The sequence below is a fragment of the Oryzias melastigma genome, linkage group LG2, assembly GCF_002922805.2.
Source record: "Oryzias melastigma strain HK-1 linkage group LG2, ASM292280v2, whole genome shotgun sequence".
NCBI classification, from domain to species: domain Eukaryota; kingdom Metazoa; phylum Chordata; class Actinopteri; order Beloniformes; family Adrianichthyidae; genus Oryzias; species Oryzias melastigma.
The window spans coordinates 17,028,037-17,050,415 of record NC_050513.1 but is presented as its reverse complement, the minus strand read 5'-3'; the positions used below and the strand labels follow the sequence as shown (position 1 = coordinate 17,050,415).

Sequence of the window (22,379 nt, the reverse complement as noted above, 5' to 3'; positions counted from 1 at the left end):
GCATCAGCACAAGTGAATTTAGTTTAAGCAACGCTTTACCTCTGATTCTAAGTAACAACCGTAAGAGATAATGTTGGCAATTCAGTCTCCAGTGCATTAAAACCCCAAGATTATAAAAAGGATTTGAAAAAAATGTTACCCCAAATAGGGTCTTTTTTTGTTAATAAAATAATATCAAAATCATATAATCCTAACAATACAATCATTCAGCAGAGCACTTTTGGTAACAACAGCCTTCAAACAGATTTTTCTGTGTGTGGTTTGATGCTCCAAGTTACAAAAATCTTGACTCAGTTGATAAAATACATTAAAAAATCTAAATGTATTTTTTTACTGGACAAATTATTACATTGGTTTTACTAAGAAATTTACATGGGTGGTATTTTTAAAAAATGTTATGTTGAATGCAGAGAGGAAGTCACAACATAAAAACAACCTCGGATAAAATTACTTTTTTTCCCTAAGGAACTCCTTAAAGTTCAAATCAGTCTTTGCCCTCTGGTTTTCTATGAATATTTCTATGAAGAGTTTTGTTTTCTATCACAAATGGGTTGTTTCTTCTCTTTAGCAGCTAGAAAGACTCTTTAACACTCGAAGCTGTCAGTCAGGAACCTGTAGTCTAAACCTGATGAGGAGACTGAAAAGTTTTCTCTATGTTTTTTTTTTGTTTTGGCTGCCATCTTCTCCATATCACTCATCTTCTTGCACCATTCTAAGATACATTGAGACCGGCATTTATTAGACAACTGGTCACTATTAGAAGATATATGATAAGTCAGAAGTTGGAAGATACCATCTTCTCTTATAGCACCTGAGTTTGTGCACACTGGCGGGGTGCCGTTGACATTACAACAGCTCATAAATTCAAACAGAGCATCTTTGGATTTGGAATCTGTATGTTCTACAGGTGTCTGGATGGGTTTCCTGCAGTCCATCAATTCCTAAACTAATCCCAATAGAAAAAACCTCCAGCTGGACACACCTGACCTGGATCCTGGCTCAAGATCTTGAAATGAGTCCCCAAGTGCTGCTCTGTGCATCCTCGCACCTTCTGAGAAGTTGCACCAACATCATTGAGATATTAATTAAAGGCAGAGATGTAATTCCAACTCAAAGGGATCTTGTTCTTACTACCCTTTACGCCTTAAGACTCTTAAGGCTGCAACAAAATCTTTCCATTTCTGACAGTTGCGAGAGTCAAGGTGTAGATGGATCCCCAGGTATGTCCAAATTCTTTCAGCTCTGCATCTACTGTTCACCCTCGGGTGATCTCCGGCCGTCCTCTTTTTCGTTTTTCTCCTGGTGTCCACTGCAGTGCTGTCTTTGTGATTGTGCTTTCTTCCCTCATCAGTACATGCCTGTTATGGCCTCCTGGCCTGGTGTGTCATGTATGTTGGTGTCTGTGCAAGTTTCCCTGCAGAATGGGGCTGCCACAAACAATTATTTTAGAAGTCGACTAATAACTAGGGCTGTCAGATTTGTCGCGTTAAAAACGCATTAATCTGACGTGTGCTTGACGCCGACAATTTTTTTGACGCATTAATCGCGGACTTTCTCATACGTGCCTTTCCATACCGCGCGCGCGGGCGTCCCGCCCTCCAACTCACCGGCTGCTCTCACTAGATCACGGGCGGGTCTCCAACCACCGAGCTGCGAGCTAAAACCGGCCCGCGCTAGGACCTGGAGAGCTCCTGCACCCTAACCCGGCTCCGGTTCGCGTCCAGTACCACGTCTGGTGGTACCGGCTCGCGTCCGGCGCCGAGAGCTGCGCGCCCCCGACGTTCCGAACAGCAAGCGCACCGAGGGACGTTTTAAATGTTCTGGAGGTTTAAGTGTGATCCAGCCCCAGCATAGCGGTCTGTCTGCCGGCATATTCATCCGTGAGCTCCGCTGGACACGTCGCTGCATCGAGCTGCAGCCAGAGAACGCGGCGGCAGTAACAGACTGTCAAACTATCCACAGTGTATCCCGCTTTTCTCAGTCTTTAAGGTTTTAAAAAACAAAAGTTAATTGGAAATGATAAATCTCTATTTCATTTATTACTGTAGTTCAGCAGAGGAGGAAAAGATTTGGTCCTGACAAAAAATGAACATGAAAGTGTTATGGAAATGTTATTTTTGATGTTTTTTATTTTATTTTACTGAACGTTGATTGAAGTTTTGAATTTAAAATGCCCTTCACTTGGACTTGGGCTTTTGTTAGGGATTTTATGTTAGAGCCTTTTATTGTTAAGAAAGTTTATCTCAATACAATGTTACAAAATAAAGTATTTCTGATGAAAACTATTAATTTTGTCATTCTTGTTTTCATAATTAATGTAGAACTACTAAATTACACGAACCACACATTTTTTTCCTTAAAAAAGCCACATGTAAATTTGCGATTAATCGCGAGTTAACTCTGGACAGTGCGATTAATCGCGATTAAAAACTTTAATCGCCTGACAGCTCTACTAATAACCAATTATTTTTTCCGATTAGCCGACTAATTGGGTCATGCACGAAATGGATTTAAAAACACACAACTTAACCATCATTAGCTTTAAACGAACTAAAAACTAGACATACTCAAACCAGCATTGCCTGTGATAATGCTAGTGTGAATGCTGTAAGCTGAATTTGGCTGCTGAAGATGCTAGTGCTGATAGCTGAAAATGCTGAAATTGATAGATGAAAACACAGAAGCTGAAAGCTGAAGTGATTTAAAGAAATAGATCAATTAACTTAAAAGTTATTGAAGAAAACTTGTAACTTTACACCAAAATATTGACTAAATTGAGGAAAAAACCCTGAAACTAGTCTAAACTGCTGTTCCAGATAGTTCTTAGTCAGTTTAAATATTCTAAAGTGATTTGGACCACTTTGGTCAATTAACTTGAAAGCTATAGAAGAAAAAAGTGAAAATTTACACTCAAAATTGACTAAAATGAGAAACGGCATCAAAAGTTAATCTAAACTGCTGTTCCATGTAGTTCTTAGTCAAGTTTACTATTCTAAAGTAATTTGGACCATTAGGTCCAATAACTTAAAGTTATTCAAGAAAATGGGTAAATTTACATAAAAAATGACTCAAATTAGAAAAAGCATTTAAAAGCTAATCTAAACTTTTGCTCCAGGTAGTGCTTACTCAATTTTAATATTTTAAAGTCATTTAGACCATATAGGTCCAATAACTTAAAAGTTATTGAAGAAAAACGTGTATGTTTAAGCCAAAAAATTGACTAAAATAATTAAAATTCTTGAAAGCCGATCTAAACTGCTGCCCCTGATAGTTCTTAGTCAGTTTTACTATTCTAAAGTGATGGAAACTACGTAGGTCCAATAACTTACAAGTTCTGGAAGAAAAACTTGAAAACTTTGACTAAAATGAAAAAAACAAAACATCAAAGGCTAATCTAAACTGCTGTTCCAGATAGTTCTTAGTCAAGAACTATTTGACTGAAATAAATAAAAGCCTTAAAAGCCGATCTAAATTACTCTTCGTGGTAGCTCTTAGTCAGTTTAACTATTCTAAAGTAATTGGGACCAATTACCGGTAGGTCTAATAACTTAAAATTTGTTGAAGAAAAACCTACAAGCTTACACCAAAAAATGTACTAAAATTAGAAAAAAGCTCTGAAAGCTAATCTAAACCTGCTGTTCCAGGTAGCTCTTAGTCAGTTTTATTATTTAAAAAAATGTATGTTATTTGGTTCTATAATTCAAGAGCTATTGAACAAAAACTCCCCAAATATGAACAGAGCAAATGTCTGTTGTGTATCCAACCTAAACCTAACTTCGTCACGGCCCCAAGAGGGCAGAGTGTGGAGCAAGAAAAAATCTTGGTTACCAAAAAATAAAATCGTCTAAAACGGGTGTCGGCAACCTAGGGGAAAGAAGTGGAAAGAGGGAAAGACAGGGGCACGCTAGGTGACAACAAAAAAATACTTTGTCGTCTGTATTTCTCGGATTTGAAAAGAGTGATCATCCCTCCACACAAGGATCTTTGATCCCCCATGGCGTCATAGTCCATTCACGCAGCGCTGTGACAGTAACCCCGCCCACCGATATAAACGTTGCGGCTTTTTTTTTTCAATAAAACTTAATCATTTCACGCAACGCACATTACCTTCAGCGCCAGCCTTCATGACCGGGTGATTTAAATTTTTGGAGATTAAGGTAGAAAAAAAGGTTCCCCAATTAAATGAAAAAGCTGTGATAGTTCCTGTGTTTTGAAACTATTACCGGAGAGACAAGTGTGGGGATTTGAGCGCGTGTTTCTGGATGGATTGTTTGCATGTTCATGAAAAGCATCAAGCAAAAGTTTATGACTGATCTTTAAATCATTATAAATAGCAAACTAATGAAAAAGTAAAAAAAAAAAAACATTAGTTTTATATTAAATAAAAGTATAATCACAGAATTAACTAACAATTTACTCATAATGTAACAAAAAATAAAAAAGCCAAAATCATTCTCATGTTTTTTTCCTTATAACTGTTGTGAAGTTCATGGTATTTTGTTCTGATGTATCCAATCATATTACTTTTAGTATGACACACTACAAATGCAGTACTTTCAATCAAACATAGTTGCAACAATTTTCTGTGTACAATATTATTATGAAAGCACAATTTTGAGCCAATATGTTCAGAAAAAGATATTTGACATGCTGCTTGTGAACTACATTTTTTCCAGATATATTGGACACGCTTTTGTATTTCTTTGTATTAATGTTCACATTAGAGTTGGACGTGGCTGGATAACTCAGTTGGCTGGATGTACGACGTTCAATGAGCTAAAATCCAGTGAGGATCCTTACTCAAGATTCTTCATGCTGCTGCTGCATAACTAGATCTTTCCGAGCCTTAAAAACACAGGACTGTGTCAGGAATTGTGTGAATCAGTGAAAGCTGATTCACTTGGATGATTCCTGTCAGGATAAGTCAAAAGGTGAACGACAACAGAGATCACATTATAGCTGGTGATGACACAGTTGTTGAGGAGAACATTGTAAATTGGCACTTCATGTCATAAAAGTTGCTGGTCTGAAACATCAAATTCAATTTCATTGGTAATATCGATATATTTTAAAGCCCAGCCATTAGCATATTAATATTAAGCTTTACCAGTTCTTTAATCATTTTTTAAAACATATTTTAGGTAAAGTTAGTTTTTCCATAAAACATCTTTTTTTTCTACATAAACATTTTATCAACATCTTTTAACTCTCGTACTCTCGTCCAGATGACCCCACTTTTAACGTAAACATCCATAGGATAGCACAAGGGTTACATGAAATTATCAAGCACTTTAGAGTTCAGTTTTATTTGTGTTCTCTTGAAACTTCAAAAAATTTTATTTTTCAATCATGTCTTTTCTTTGTTTTCCTGGTGGCTGATGGTCTGTTTCTTCGTGTTCCTTCACTGTCCCCGCTGTGTTTAAGGTGTGATAGGAAAGAAATATTCAACTGTAAATGACCTGCTGATGATTACACATTTATTTTATAAACTATGGAGCGTTCACATTTGACAAATGGAGTTATTTGGTTTATGGTGACATTCATCTCTACTCTTCTGCAATAGAACAGCCACAACTCCAAGCTAGCATTAGCAGTGATCCAAAAAACAGCAGCAATATTGAAGCTATCCAGCTGCACAGAATAATGCCAACCCAGACGAGAAAAAACAAAGATTTTTCTGTCTGCAGGTGTTTGTTAGTGAACATACCCATGACATGCAGCTGTAGCTGCGGGTTCCAGCTGGAATCCATCATTCTGCTCTGTCCACGGAGCTCCTCCTCGTTCTGGACGATGGTTCCTTCAGCAGCAGAAAGTTGTTCTCTGTCAGAATCTTCCTGAGGTTCTGAAGACATGGTTCCTGCAGCTGCAGAAGATCTTCAGCTCCAACAAACACCAAAGTCCTCTGAACAGCAGCAGCTCCGATCATCTGCTAGTCTCACAATCACAGCCACGTTGTCTTTACGTTCAACACGCATTCACTCATTTACGACACTTTAGCTAAAGAGGATTGTTCGGAACCGAACCACGTATCGACCTTTCTGTCCAAACCCTCCCAAAAAGGTCCAAACCAAACACCATCGCCCTCTGAACACAAGCTAACGCTGCTAGCGTGTCGTGCCCAAACAGGCCGAGCCTGCAGACAACAAGATGGCGCCCTGAGATCAATGACCAGAACAGGAAGTCAGAAATCCGAAGAGTTTAATATATTAACCCCCATTCGTATCCTAAGTAAAGTTGTTTTTTTTAATTATTGGAAGCATTCTGAACCACACTGAGATCCAATTAAGCCGCTTATACGTTTGTCTTTAAATGAAGTTTTCACACGTGACCCGGAAGTGAGCCGGAAGTAAACAGAAAGAGGCGTAAGCAGCGCTAGCTTGAAACAAATAGGATAGTGATGTTTTGTCTGGACGTTCGTGAGGTTTTTGGACAGACAGGACGATACGTGGTTCGGTTCCGAACAATCCTCTTTAGCTAAAGTGTCGTAAATGAGTGAATGCGTGTTGAACGTAAAGACAACGTGGCTGTGATTGTGAGACTAGCAGATGATCGGAGCTGCTGCTGTTCAGAGGACTTTGGTGTTTGTTGGAGCTGAAGATCTTCTGCAGCTGCAGGAACCATGTCTTCGGAACCTCAGGAAGATTCTGACAGAGAACAACCTTCTGCTGCTGAAGGAACCATCGTCCAGAACGAGGAGGAGCTCTGTGATCTGCATAAACTGCTGGATTTCATCTGGAACCCGCAGCTTCAGCTCCACGTTGTTGGTATGTTCACTCGTGATGTGACGTATCGAGGCCATTGACTGTATAAACACTGAACAGCCCAAGCCCTTCCCTCTGGTGTTCCAAAAAGGAAGTACCTGCTGGTTCCAAAAATATCCAAATCCCATAGACTTCTATTGAGAAATAGACAGTTATTACTCCGTCATTATATTTTACAGAATAAGTATTCTTAATTTGATACATTCTTCTTTCTAATCCTATTTTTTTTTTATTTAAATTCTTTTCGTTATTGCAACCCATTCAAGTTAACTAACCAATCAGATGCCTCAGTGAAAGCATGTGGTGCTGCGGGGCCATCCTAGAACTTTGATTGACAGATTCTCCCGAGCTGCTTTCAGTGGAAAAGGGTTTGGACTTCCAACAAACTTGCTTGTGGTTTGTGACTGTAATTACCCTAAGAACGTGACTCAGACTGACTCGGACCAATCAATGCCATCAGTGCTCGTAATGCGGGTGCTGATGAGGTAAGGCGTTTTCTACAGGTGACACCTCGCTTTGTCCAGTGATAACATATGTCTATGATTAAGGCTTAGTTCATCTAGAGGAGGAGCTGAACATTATGATGTCTGAAGCTTCACTGCACCATGTGACTGATTCATAAAGTGGTTCAGATTGTGCCATGGGGTGTAGCGGCATGAATTCCTCAGGCTCCATTCAGTGAGATTTGTGACATTTAGGGGAAATTGTTGCTTTTAAATCAAACAAACAATAATCTCTGGCCATATCTGGTTGTTACAAAAGCACAAATATTATCTACAGTGGTCCTTATTTTATCACAGGAGTTACGTTCTGAAGAAAACCAGTGATAGACAATATCCAGTAAATATTTATCTTTGTAGTAAATTGTAATTTAATACAGAAATTTAAACTGTAATTTTTTTTGTTCCTCCGTTACTGACAAAAGTTATTAAACTACAGTAACTTGTTACTTGGTAATCTGTTACCCCTAACACTTCTGATGGGGGCATCTTTGGGGGTGTTGACAAAATAAGAACAATGTTGGTGCTCAGCTGGTTCAGCTTTGGTGTTTCTAATGAAGCTGTTTGTTTCTAACAGACACTGAGCCAAGTCATTACTATGTCCAATAATGATCTAAACCAGGGGGGTCAAACTCAATCGCACAAGGGGCCAAAATCCCAAACACTGCTTAGGTCGCGGGCCAAACAGGATAAACATTTATTGAACACTCTAAAACTAAATTTCCTTAAAGCCTTAAAACTGTTATATAGCATATATATAGATACAGTATATAGCATTACCTGCAAAAATGCTAGTAGTGCTGTAAGCTGAATTTGGCTGCTGAAGATAATAGCTGAAGATGCTAAAATTGATAGCTAAAATGTTGAAGCTGACAGTTGAAATCACTGAGGCTTATAGCCAGCTAAAATATTGTCTAAATGAGCAATTAGCCTAAAAAAAGAGAAAAACTTAGGTTAGCCAAAGCAGCTAGCATGTAGCTGAAAAACTACTTAAACTTCAAAATAGCCTAAAAATAAAAGAAAAGCTTACATTTGCCTAAAACAGCTAGCATGTAAATATTAGCTAAACTCCAAAATAAACAAAAAAAAAATCTTGGTAAATACCAAAATAGTCCAAAACGCTAGCAGTTTGCCAATTTTAAAAACTATCCTCGGTCTTGTGTCTTACGTACATTTACTTCCTTCTTAAAAGAATGGTCCGATTGCTAAACCGAAACTCCAGACCAGTAAAGGTAAACACAAACAGCTGTTTCTTTGTGCAGAAAAGAGTGAGAGAGAAAACTGAAGACAATCCTTCAACTTCAAAATCAAATAAATCTGCATTTAAAGGAAAAGAACAGGAGTCTTGACTAGAAATAGAAGATTAGTGCTATAGTTTTTACCACACATCAAACCTGCTCTGAATAACATGCAGCAAACAAACTCACTAAAGTTATAATGATGCAGTTAATACAGTTATAAATATAATGGATTTATCCTTATTGTCATAAATAGAAAATAGAAGTTTCAGTGAATGTTTTATCATTTTATGTTGTATTTATCCCTCACAGCTTAAAAGTCAGGCGAGGAGGAAGACGGAGTCTGATTTTTAGGTTTCACCTTAGCAGTTAAGGGCAAAGTTGAGGGAAAGTCTATATCTTTTTTTATTTCTATTTGTATCTAATTGTTATTGATTGATTTATTTGCTTGTTTTTGTTTTAAATTCTACTGTGCTTCAAGCTGCACAAGCATGAGAAGGGCTCTTTTATAAATACATTTGGTTTAATTGAATCTTCGTTTGATCAATCATACATGAAATCTGGAGTATAAAGAAAGTTCCAACCCCCTGCAGATATTTTACAGAGAATGAAGATTGAATAAAATCAAGCTGCTGTTTTGTGAAAGAGACATTTAAGAATTTTATTACAACAAAGTTAAGTAGGGAAACTTTAGTACAAACTCATATGTGATAGAAGACAAACATGTAAATTATATCATGGTGTCATATACATTCGACTGGACATAAACCCCAATTATTCATTTCTCTTTCATGATTAATTTTTAAATGGTTGGCACTTTATTTAAATTACAATGAACGCCATTCATGTCACTACCAAACCTGAGTCTCTCTATGGTGGCTCTCTTGCTGAAGAAAAATAGAATAATAGTCATTTTTTAAAGTAATTTAATTTACTAAGGAATTTTTGTTTTTTTTCTAGTTTATCTAGTAATTAGGCAACAAATAGGCTTTTTTTGCCTACCTTGGCCTCTACTGAGTTATTTATGCTAATTTGGAGTTTAGCAAAACATTTAGCGACAAGCTAAAGTTTTTGGCTAATTTGTTATCTACTCAGATTTTTTAGGCTAATGTAGAGTTTAGCTTCTATTTTAGAATCTAACATTTTTGAGTAATTTAGTTTACTGAGGAATTTTAGTCTGTTTTGGAGTCTATCTAGTAATTAAGCAACAAGCTAGATTTTGGGCTAATTTGGCATCCACCATGGTAAAAGGTAAAAATGAGAGATACTTTTTTCTTTTTTATATTTTTACTTTCGATTGTGCCAAAAATAGGAATAATTTATATTTATTTTTATTATTTTAAAAATGGTAATGAATTCTCCAAATTTCCTAAAGGCTAAAGTAAATCTACGTGGCTCCCTCTAGGTTTTCATCAGTAGAAAACTAGCCCAAATGGCTCTTTTACTGGTAAAGGTTGCCGACCCCTGCACTAGCTAATGGTGAGAAGCTGAGAAGCAGCAAGGAGTCGAGCAGACACAACAGCAGGAAGGTGAGAAAGGCTAACCTGCCCTTGTTACGGTCAAAGGAAATCAAAGTGGTGGTGACAAAACAACATAGTTTATTGGAGCTGAGATACAAGTTGGCAGAGGATTTTCTAGGGTCAGAGCAGACGGGTGGTTTTCTGGAGGATGGGTTAGGTTAAACTAGTGGTTATTTCAGGGTAAAGGTTTGACTGTAGATCAGAAAAAGACGATGCATTAAAAGCACAGGCTAGAGTCTGACTAAGCTCAGAGGTTCAACACCACTAGAGATGAGCTGACGGACTGGCAGGGTGATGCTGGAGGAGCCGGTAGAGTAGATGAGTTACAGAAGTGTCAGAATGCCCCACCATCATCCTGAACTCTTGTGCAGATAAAACAGGAAGACAGCAGCAGTGACCAGGGGAGGTAAAGGGACAGAGAACTGTCAAACTATGACTTTTGTCCTAAAGCTCTGCAACCATTCACTACTGTTATCTTTCTGAAAACTAAAGACTTTCTTTGATCAGGTGTTTGAGCCACTGAAGACAGAATGATTGGCATCGTCTTTCTCTGTTTCAATTTAAATAGAGAACTAGCAAGTTTGCTCTTTTTATTAAAATAGTAAAAATATATTGAAGGATCTGTATTCATTGTATCACCATGGGGGGAAAATAAATAAGTCTCTCTGGTACCGGGGCCAGCCTATTACAAAGCAAATCAAAATGATGATAGTAAATGGAGTGCTGGTTGTGGTCTGCATGAACAGAAGCTGACCGCCGAGCAGGAAGCGTGAGTTTAGCACAGGAGTCTGCAAGCTTTAACATGAAAAGAACCCTTTGGTCCAGTTTCTTACAGACCAGAACCCACAGAGAACAGCAAATTCCACTTTAGAAAAATACACCTTGGTTATGTCTTTGTGACTGTCAAGCCTTTTATTCAGCTTTCAGGTATTGTAATTGTTAAACATCTTTAGTTCTGATAACAGCATGTACAAGTTCCTTTAAAAACATTTCCTGTGTCAAATAAGATCTTCCTGCTGCAGCAGAGTCACATGACACACAAACATGACGTTTTCTATCACTGTGAGTTTGGTGACCTGTCGTCCATTTTCTCTTCTTACTATTAAATATAAACATAACAACAATGGCAAAGACTCTAACTTTACTTTTTAAATCTAAACAAGTAAATGCAAATATAGTTGAAGAAATTTAATCTCTGAACAGCAACTAGACAATGTTGTACAGCAGATGATCAGAATAAGTACTTATGTCTTATTCTAATAATAAACCAACACAAAACCTAATAAGATAAAGACAATAACCAAAACTACAAATCCATTATTTCTTCAAATTATTTGCATGTTTTCTAATAAACCAAAGAGATACACAAGAAACTGCTGCCATCTTGCTTTTATGATTTTTTATGAAGGACTCACTCTTGTGTTTGTGTCCCTGCAGCCCTCCCCCAGGACTATCTGAGTGAAGAAGAGGTTCTATGTAACCAGCAGAGGAACAGCAGTGTGGATCATGAGGATCCAGAACCTCCTCAGGTGAAAGAGGAAATTGAAGAACAAGAACCTTCTCAGATTAAAGAGGAATATGAAGAACCAGAACCTCCAGAGATTAAAGATGAAAGAGAAAAAGCAGAATCATATCAGAATAAAGACAAACAGGAGGAACCAGAACCTCCACAGATGAAAGAGGAACTAGAAGAAACAGAACCTTCACAGATGAAAGAAGAACAGGAAGAACCGGAACCTCCAGAGATTAAAGACGAAAGAGAAGAATCAGAATCTTATCTGATTAAAGAAGAACAGGAAGAACCAGAACCTCCACAGATGAAAGAGGAACTGGAAGGTCTTTGCATCATTCAGGATCTGAAGCAGGAGACTGATACTTTGATGGAGATTCGTACTTGTGAGGAAGGTGAGTTAATTGAATTCGAGGCTTCATTGGGTATTAATGGTGAGTGATGCTAATCAACAGAGGAACTTAAAGGGTAACCAAACCAGGAAGTTTGGGGCAGGGCTGTTTTCATTGCTGCAGATCATGACATCAGACTTCTGAAACTTACATGACTTGACCAATCACAAAACTCTACTGTAATACCCCAATTCAACCTGTAGGGGGCAGCACACAGGAGGTTTTTGACAATACTTTGAAGAATTAAACAATTTTATTTAAATTTGTCAAAAATTAGGCTGTGACCAACAGACAGCACATTTAAATCCCCATTTATAGATGTCAACAGCTAAAAAAGTTAATTTAGGGTTTGGTTACCCTTTAAAAAAAGCATGACCTCATCTTCACATGTCTGGCTATAAGAGTTGTGTATATTGAAGTGTTCTCTATGTTGAATCCCAGGTATGTTCCGAACATGTGATCGGACGGAAATCGCCACATCACACAATGACTTAAGTGAAATTGGATCTTTGATCAGTGATCAAACAAGTAATTTATTCTTATGATCAGCGCTTTATATGTCTATCTTATTATTCCAGATAAATACTCTACTAGAAGTGTGCAAATCATAAGCGGATCATCACATTTTTTTGGCACTAGTTTGGGAAAAAGGAGCACAAAACCAGTTCAGATAAGCTAGGCTAAGATAGCAAGGGATTCACAGATTTGGACTTCCGGGATCAATAATTCTTTGAAAAACATTTTAAATTGACACCAAGTGTCTTTATTAGGTTGTCTTAATGCAAACAACCTACAACAGCCTTTTAACAGAAAAATGTTGGGTTTTCTTTGTTTTTTTCATGAGAGTGGTGCATTGATTTGGTAACATTAATATGAGCTAGTCATGAATACTCTTCACAATATTAAATGTCATCATTATTTTTTCAAATGTTTTAATGGCGATATGAATCACAATAGTTCTGAAAATACTATCTCAACAGTCACCAAACTTTCTCCACATGTCTAATAATGACCTATTACAATTATTTTAGTTGCTTAAGCTACTTCAAAGAATCGTCAGATTTATGATGCATTGCTGCAAGGTCAGGGGCCTTTGGTATCTACTGAGGTTCATGGGGTACTTTGGCAGTTAGCTAATACTTTGGCATTATGCTTGTTGTTTTGGCTAAATAGGACATTTTTCCGTTTTTTTAAGCTAATTAGGAGCTGTTGTTTTTGCGATATGCTAGCTCTTTTGGTTAATTTGTTTTCTACAAGTTTTTTTTTCTTTTAGAATATTTTGGAATGTAGCTAATATTTTAGCAATCTGCTAGCTGTTTTGGCTAATTGGCATCTGATGAAGGTTAGGAGTAGTGTGATCTAATTTGGAGTTTAGCTTACATTTTAGTGATGAAATAGACGTTTTATAACTAATTTAGTGGGGGTGAAACAATAATCAATTTATATTTCAACGATCCAACTAAATCTATTTGTCTGTGACAGAAAAAAAATTGAATCCAATCAATCTATACCAATAAAAAGCATTTTAAAATCAGATAAATCCGTGATTGATTCATGTGTCTTTATCCCTGCAGTCCTCCCCCAGCATTATAGGACTGAAGAGGAGTATCTCTGGAACCAGCAGAGGAACTTCAAAGAGAAACACGAGGAACCAGAACCTCCATACACTGAAGAGGGATGGGGGCAACTAGAACCTTTACCAATTAAAGAGGAGCAAGAGGAGACCTGCATCAGTCAGGATGAAGAACAACTTGATCTGAAGAAGGAAACTGATATCTTGATGGAGATTCCTACTTTGGAGGAAAATGAATACAGTGAAACAGATCTTATCAATCAGCAGAGTTTTAATGTAACTAGTAGTCCGGATGATGAAGGAAACCAGCATAAAGAATCAACCTTAACTACAGATGAAAAAACAGACCAACAAAACAGGAAGAAAAGAGACAAAAGTCATATCCTAAATGTGGACAACTCCCACATTTCAAAAAGTCATTGTAGCTCTGATGTTGGTAAAAATTCAAAGAAAAAAACTTTGGTTAAGAAACACAAACAATCTCCAAAAGAAAAAAGAATTTCCTCTTTGAAGTCTGGTAAAAGCTCAAGAAAAGTTAACTCTCGTGTTGACAAAGACGTTACTGAGTCTGTCGATAGACCTTATGTCTGTAAGGAATGCGATACACGTTTTAGTCAATTACCTAATTTTAAAAAACACTTGAGAAATCATACAAAAGAGAAGTCTTTCTCTTGTAAGAGATGTGACAAAAGTTTTAAGCAAATATTTGATCTCAAAAGACACATGAGAACTCACACGGGAGAGAAGCCTTTTGTTTGTAAAGAATGTAATACAGGTTTTATTCAAATGTCTGATCTCAAGAGACACATAATACGTCACACAGGCGAGAGACCTTTTTCTTGTAAAGAATGTAATTCAAGTTTTTACCGACCATTTGATCTCCAAAGACACATGAGAAGTCATACAGGAGAAAAGCCTTATTATTGTAAACTATGTGACAAACGTTTTAGTGATGGATCTCATCTCAGAGCACACACGAGAACTCATACAGAAGAGAAACCCTTTTCTTGTAAAGAATGTAACAAAACATTTTGTCTTCCGTCCTATCTCAAAAAACACATGAGATCCCATACAGGAGAGAGGCCTTTTTCTTGTGAACAATGTGACAAACGTTTTAGTCGTATATCTCATCTCCAAAGACACATGAGAACTCACTCATGAGCAAAGTCTTGTCTTTGTCAAACAATGCAATAAAGGATTTAGTATAAACAAATCTTATGAAAACTTGTAGCAGAAATTTGGGATTTATATTAAAAGGGAGTAAGATGTGAATAAAGTAAACTTTTTTCTTCCATGAAGAAAGAAACTACTTCTTGGAGTCTTTGGTATGACTCGACCGTGGATTTGAACTCTCAACCATCCAGTCTCAAGGAAGACACCACCACAAGACCACTGAGCTGGTAGAAATCAAAGTCAGAAGAATATAGTTGATTCTAAGGCACTTAACACTCCCCTCTGCTAACAAGCTGTATTTGTTTTATTTTCTGCAATATTGTTAACACAGTACATCGAGTGCAAAATAACTAAGAATCGATACATTTCAATGTACATGTTACAATTCTATACAATGAGTTTTACTGTTTGTATTGATTGACAAAATATATTTTTTAACTATACATGTAAATAGAAATTTGTTGTTTTTAATTATTAAAGTTAAGTTTTAATCGGTTGAATGGCTGCATTGCATTGAGATTGTATTTTTTAGCTGTTACAGTCTCTATGCTGTGTAGTGGCTGGATGGCTCTGTGGGATGGATCTGGAGCTGCCATGCAGGAAACCTGGGTTGAATCCCCAGGTGTGCATTGAGCCTAATCTAGATCTTTAGGAAAAATCCTTGATTTAACCCCATAACTGGGTTACCCTATGCCTGTCATCTGGCATAAAAACTTTCTGCCAAATCACCAGTGTGAGACAGTAGCTGCGTTTACATGTGCAAAATGTCTTTGATCGGATTAGAATAGAAGTGTGGAAAACTTCCTCCGATTGTGACGAACATTCCATGCGCCACACGGTTGGTCAGAATAAATCATTTCGACATGTGCAGAACTGTCTAAAATACCGGAAATAGTCGCAGAAGAAGAAATAATGAGTTCCGTTGTAGACAAAGATCATGTATAGAGCGAGATGATACTCTGAACATGCTTTCATTATTATTAATATTTTTAAGAGCCTGCTTACTCATCATTTTCGAAACTCATGCGGGCAATGCGTATTGCCTGCACTCAAATATGTGGGAATAAGATCAGTCTTTATTCTGTCTGGATGTGATTGGGAACATGAACTCGTGATTTTTACACGGTTTCTCAGGACTGTTCGGTGCGTGGAGCGGCATTTCCGCATTTAAAAGCCGCCTACGCCGGCTCATACCGTCCTGAAACCGCTCGGAGATACAGTTCTTCCTGGAGACATGGTTCTCCTGAATCCGGCGGGTGTCTCGCGCAGATAAGCGAGATGGACTGCGGTCCAAAGCTCACAACGTAACAAAGCACCCCCCGCTCATGCACGTGTGCGTTCCACGCTCACACATGAAAGCTGTGAATCCGGCTTTTAAACTCAAAGAAAAGAGTTTGGTCGCGGAGAGTAGCTGATTGGTTCTGTTGGCACTCCAAAGACTTTCATACCCTCTATGCATGATGTAAAGTCCAGTAATGACACACGATCAGTATGTGTGTTTACATGCAGCTGGATCGGATCAACCATCAGCATTATTAGACCTGGCATGAATTGAATTAAACCTGTCTGATAATTTTCTGGTTGGTTAACCAGCTGAGGGCCTCGTTAATCAATTTCAGCTGTATTGGTGTTCATGAATTAACAACAGGTGCACTTCAGTGGCAACAATTAGAAAACCCTCCAAACAGGACTGGTGTTACATGTGGAGGTCATTTCAAGTTTCTCCCTCTTGATCTTTTTTGGCTGGTTTTCCACTTGTGCTGATTTTGGCTTGATAATTATCTCTACTGGCAGTATGAGGCGATTCCTTAACCTACAGAAGTTGCACAGGTTGTCCAACTTCTCCAGGATGGCACATCCACACGTGCTGCAGCAAGAAGGTTTAATGTGTCTCCCAGCACAATCTCCAGAACATGGAGGAGATTTCAGGAGACTGGTGGTTATTCTGGGAGAGCTGGACAGGGCCGTAGAAGGTCCTCAACCCCTCAGCAGGACCGATACCTGCTCCTTTGTGCAAGGCGGAACAGGCTGAGCACTGCTCGTGCCCTACAGAATGACCTCCAGAGGGCCACTGGTGTGAATGTCTCTACCCAAACAATCAGGAACAGACTTCATGAAGGTGGCCTGAGGGCCCCACGTCCTGTAGTGGGCCCTGTGCTCACTGCCCAGACTGGTGTTTCAATGGAGCGAAGATAGACTAACCCCATTTTGTGTGTGGATAATTCTTGATTTGTAACTCATACAATATATTTTCTGCATAAGTACAAAATGCTGCTAAAATGTGAATATTATCTGGTGAAAATTAACATTTTCTCACCTTCTGAACCCTACAACACTTTCGCTATAAAAAGTTATATCATCACTTTTTGCTGGGCAATTTTTACATGATATGATATACCCATTATAAAAAGTATTTGTCATAAAAAATAGATAAAATATGACAACACGCGATACATTAGAGTAGGTTTGTTTTATTTTCAACTGAGGTTTATGTAAGAAAATTGACTATATAAGCATAGGAAGATCCTCAAAACATGGTTAAAAGGGACAGAAAAAATAGTCAGAGTCTGCAGTTTGGAGTTTGGACTCTTCACCTGATCCAGGAGCTGCTGAACATCTGAAGACTGAAGGTTGCTCCTTCCCAGATCCAGTTCTGTCAGGTGGAATGGGTTGGACTTCAGGGATGAGACCAGAGTATCACAACTGATTGTCACGTTTAAGCGGAGATAATCTCCACCCGGGCCAAACATGTTAACTCCACCCGGGCCGGACATCCCCATGAAAAAACAAACACCCACCTCACCTCATTCACCACTGAAAAGAGCTTTCACACCTGCATCTCTGTTTGATCTGATTCCACTCCAGCTCCAGAATACAAACCAAAGACACAACCGGTATGGACTAAATGAATTTATGGACTATAAGAATCTGTTTTATGTTGATTGCTTTGCTTATCAGTCCTGAGTTATTTTGACATTTGTTTGACATGCTGAGTTTGCTGAGAAATGTTTGATTGAGATATCAACTTTTTTCTTTTAAGGTTTTCAACCTATCATTTATCAATCATCAACCTGCCAAAATAAACAGAAAGAAAAGCAAAATGATTGAATGACTGAGTTGATTCCATGTCCTTTGGAAAACAAAGCCTATCGAGTCAGGCAGGAGCTGGAGGAGACCAAAAGACTCAATTCTGAATATATTGGTGCTACGTTTAAATATAAATCTTAACAAATTAAAAGACATAGCATTACGCTGAAGAGGCCAACAGACACATTCAAACTAAAACAACTTAATCACTCAAAAATATATTACATTTATTCATTTGCTTTATTTAAACACATTCTTGATTTAGACAAAAGAAAAACTACTAAAAACTTAACATTTTTGTTATAAGCATGAATATTATGTTGGTCTTCAAAAATTGATTTTGCACCAACAAACATTTTTTTAAAATCACTGTTAAGAAAAAATATCAGTATTGTTATTTTTTATTTTTAGGTTTAACAATTTCTTGATTTGGTTCAGGTTTGGTTTTGCATTTTAATAAACTGGCGGGGAAAGCTATCTGGGCAAACTTTTAACTAATTTAGTTGAAAATCTCTTACTGAAAAGAGCTGCAACTTCCAGCTTTTTGTGTCTCAATTATTAAAAAAAAATGCATATGAAACCGTCGAGGGACTGTCCAGCAGGAAGAGTGTTCTGCAGCAGAACCACATTCTTGAAGAAGGTCTTTGTTCGTCAGTAACAGGATGAGTTTGAATGACAATGGATTCTTCAGAAGATCGAGGTTTGTTGCAGCTGCAGGAATGAAGGAGTGCTGCCCCCTGCTGGACAGCTTTCTAACAGCAACTCAGCAGTGAAGCTTCAGGATGGAGTCAGTTCCAACAGATCAGATCAACGTTCTGCTCTCTGCTAAAGAATCCACAGTTCATGATTACAAACATCAGCTGAAGCCCAAATCAGAGCTGATCAGATTCCATGGAGCCAAAGAAAGACTTTTTGAACGTCTGATTTATGTATCCTTCTTTGTCAAGACGATCCTATGTAAAGACAGCAGACATTTGACCTACAATGACCTCCCTCAGCTCCACCGGCTGTCAGTCTGCTGAAGTTCATGCTGGAGTGGCAGATGAAGGACAGGAGTTTATCTGGAGTGAGATCAGAAGATTAAACTGAAACCACCTCAGTGGTTGAAGTTGAGCTCGAAGCGCACTAGTAATTATTTTCTTTAGATGATTTTTTTTTGCTTTTTGCTTTTCTTTATTTAATTTTTGTTTCTATTTTTTCCTTCAGAAATGTTTGTATTTACTTACAGTGTGAAGTCGTCATGTCAGTGCTAATAAAGTTTACCTCAAACTGTTTTTATTTTCCCTGTAGATTTTTTCTTTATTTTTACTGTTTTGTATATAACAGTTCTTCATCCTTTCATCCTTCTTGCAGCTGGAGAACATGATCATCCAGATGTTTGTTCCTGCAGCTTTAATGATTTCTCTTTCCTTCTCGTTGGAATAGACTGATTCTGCTTCATCCTCTGGTTAGATCTTCCTCTGAGAATGATGAAGACTCCTCCTCCTCCTCAATCTGTTTGTCCGATGAGGCTGATTGTTACCACAGCATGAATATTTATGACGTTTCATCTCATTTAATGCTTTATACATATTTTAATCAAATTGTTTTTAAACTTGAGGCAACTACTCTTTTGGATTTTTCCACTTTAATAAGGATTTCAAAATTATTTGATTTTCATTGTTATTGATTACAGTTTAATGTTTAATCATACTAGTAATTATTCTCTTTAGAGAGTATTTTTAGGATCTTTCTTGCTTTTAAAATTTCCTCATTCAAATTTTTTAAGATATTTTTGTTATATATTACCATAATTTTGAAAACCGTTGAACAAATGTGTTTAAGTCTATTTAGTCTTAGATGTATTTTGTAGTAAAATCTAACATTAACGTTTATAGGCTCTAATGTATTTTATCCAAAACTGTTTTTATTTCTCCTTTAGATTTTCTTTTCTTTGTTTTTGTTTTTTAACTGTTTTTATATCAACTGAAAGTGTTTTAAACTACATTGTAGTTGAATTAAGCTGCTCATACGTTTCTTTTAAAAATAAAGTTTCATCACATGACCCGGAAGTAAACAGCGCGAGGCGCTAGCAGCGTTAGCTTGTTTTCAGAGGACGGCGGTGTGTAGTTCGGACGTTTGTGATGTTTTTGGAGAGAAAGGTCCATACGTGGTTCGGTTCCGAACAATCCTCTTTAGCTAAAGTGTCGTAAATGAGTGAATGCGTGTTGAACGTAAAGACAACGTGGCTGTGATTGTGAGACTAGCAGATGATCGGAGCTGCTGCTGTTCAGAGGACTTTGGTGTTTGTTGGAGCTGAAGATCTTCTGCAGCTGCAGGAACCATGTCTTCAGAACCTCAGGAAGATTCTGACAGAGAACAACTTTCTGCTGCTGAAGGAACCATCGTCCAGAACGAGCAGGGGCCCGTTTCAAGAAGCAGGTTTTGTTTTAACTCTGAGTTTGTGAACTCCAAATTCAGTAAAACTCTGAGTTTTCGGTTTCAGAAAGAGAGATAACTTAAACCCTTGAAAGTGGGTGAAACCAAGCTCGTTTCAAGAAGCGGGTTAAGCTGAACTGAATCAATCACTATGGCAACTGAGTCTGTGAATGTAACCTGGTCTGGAGGGAACCTTTTCTTCAAGCAACTAACGCCGGAGTCACACCGGACGCGATAGCGCCGCAAAGCGGTGCTGAGCGGAGTGCACGCCGCTTTGTGGCGCTCTCTTGGTCACACCAGACGCGATTTTCTTCCGCGACGGTCGACGGGTGCTTCTGCTAGAGCTATTGCTTTTTTTGCCATCATGGTCAATAACCAAGATATCACTGTGTTTCTGCTAAAAGGGGATGGTCTCTGCCCTTGTTGACACAGACCCCGCCCCCCAACTCCGCACACTGTAAAAAAAAGAAAAGTTGGGCAAACTCAAAATTGTAAGGCAACAAACTTCAGGAGAATTCCAAGTTGAGCACTTAAACTCAGCATTTTCAGTTATGCTTTTAAGTTTTTCTTACTTTCAATTTTCAGTTTTTCTAACTCCCATAAAAGTTAAGCGAACTTAAAAGTTTTAATTCTGACTCACAATATATTAAATAGTTTGCACATACTGGATTTGAACCTGGGTTTCCTGAGTGCCAATCCTTCACCCAGCCTACTGAGCTGTCTGGTTGACACACCCAAGTGGTGATCTTAGCCATGAAATTAGCAGTTACTCTCTCAATAATTAGCTTGTTTACATGAAAAAATTAAATATCACTCGGTCACATATGTGATTAAAGCTATAGTTAAGACATTAAGTAGTTAGGGAGAAATACTGACATTTTTCAAGGGACGGATTTACTCAACCTTCTGAAGAAAAAAACACATGATAAAGTTTTAATGTTGTTAGCTTAATATAGCAGAAAAAAACACACTAAAAATTGATTTCCAACATTATTTGAACCAAAATAAATATGAGGGAACACTTACCTGGGCAGGCTGCTCCAACCAGTACTAACAGATATTGAGACTACTTCAAGAACAACTCCAAAAGTTGGAGTCCCCGCATTTCACAACAAAAGCATGACAGTTAGCAGAACTTTGGCAAGTTGTGGTGAACACCAACTTCAAGACATGAGTTCTGACAACTCATAAAACGCACGTTGTAAGCTGTCTTTCTCACCTTGATCCACCATCAGCACCGACTTTAAATCTTTCCAGTTCAGCTAATGATTCTGAGCCCCTCTCTACCAAACAGTGGTGGGGCGTCAACCTTCACAACATACAGTGGCAGGGTTGCTGATTGGTTATTTAGCCTTACTTTCACTTTAATGAAGCCCTCGGGTGCAAGAGGTTCTCCAGCAATGTTCCCTCTAAGCTGCGCACGTGCGCAATTGCGCACTGCTCCCACGCCCGTTGCTCACAGCAAATCTATTCTGCGCACAACATAAAATTTATTCTAAACTTTAAATAAAATTATCATATAAGTAATCTGACATGTGCTTGACGCCGACAATTTTTTTGACGCATTAATCGCGGATTTTCTCATAAGTGCCTTTCCATACCGCGCGTGGGCGTCCCGCCCTCTCTCACCGGCTGCTCTCACTAGTTCACGGGCGGGTCTCCAACCACCGAGCTGCGAGCTAGAACCGGCCCCGCACTAGGACCTGGAGAGCTCCTGCACTCTAACCCGGCTCCGGTTCGCGTCCAGTACCACGTCTGGTGGTACCGCCTCGCGTCCGGCGCCGCGTCCCGAGAGCTGCAGACCCCCGACGTTCCGAACAGCAAGCGCACCGGGGGACGTTTTAAATGTTCTGGAGGTTTAAGCGTGATCCAGCCCCGGCAGAGCGGTCTGTCTGCCGGCATATCCATGGCTTGAGCTCCGGACATGTCGCTGCGCAGCGGCAGTAACAGACTGTCAAACTATCCACAGAGTATCCCGCTTTTCTCAGTCTTTAATGTTTTAAAAAACAAAAGTTCATTGGAAATGATAAATCTCTATTTCATTTATTACTGCAATTCAGCAGAGGAGGAAAAGATTTGGTCTTGACATAAAAATGAACATGAAAGTGTTATGGAAGTGTTATTTTTTGATGTTTTTTATTTTATTTTACTGAACGTTGATTGAAGTTTTGAATTTAAAATGCCCTTCACTTGCACTTGGGCTTTTG

General features: G+C 38.3%; 2 protein-coding genes across 2 annotated transcripts in view; one reads left to right on the top strand and one right to left on the bottom strand.

Annotated features, from left to right (window-relative positions):
• LOC112156756 (NACHT, LRR and PYD domains-containing protein 12-like) overlaps positions 1 to 22,379 on the bottom strand; it is a gene marked incomplete at its 5' end in the record, with an annotated part of 84,657 nt that overhangs the window by 47,485 nt on the left and 14,793 nt on the right. The gene's annotated exons all lie outside the window — the stretch shown is intronic.
• LOC112156763 (zinc finger protein 25) lies at positions 6,254 to 15,163 on the top strand. The gene is made up of 3 exons (XM_024289102.2): positions 6,254 to 6,764; positions 11,457 to 11,924; positions 13,496 to 15,163. The coding sequence occupies exons 1-3, from the start codon at positions 6,620 to 6,622 to the stop codon at positions 14,653 to 14,655; spliced, it is 1,773 nt and encodes a 590-aa protein (XP_024144870.1). The 5' UTR covers positions 6,254 to 6,619; the 3' UTR covers positions 14,656 to 15,163.

Bases quoted from the DNA above. Each gene is read 5' to 3' on its own strand.
- LOC112156763 (XM_024289102.2), top strand. From the start codon at position 6,620: ATGTCTTCGGAACCTCAGGAAGATTCTGACAGAGAACAACCTTCTGCT. The intron at 6,765-11,456 runs GTATGTTCACTC...GTGTCCCTGCAG, and splicing joins GCTTCAGCTCCACGTTGTTG to CCCTCCCCCAGGACTATCTG. The intron at 11,925-13,495 runs GTGAGTTAATTG...TTATCCCTGCAG, and splicing joins GATTCGTACTTGTGAGGAAG to TCCTCCCCCAGCATTATAGG.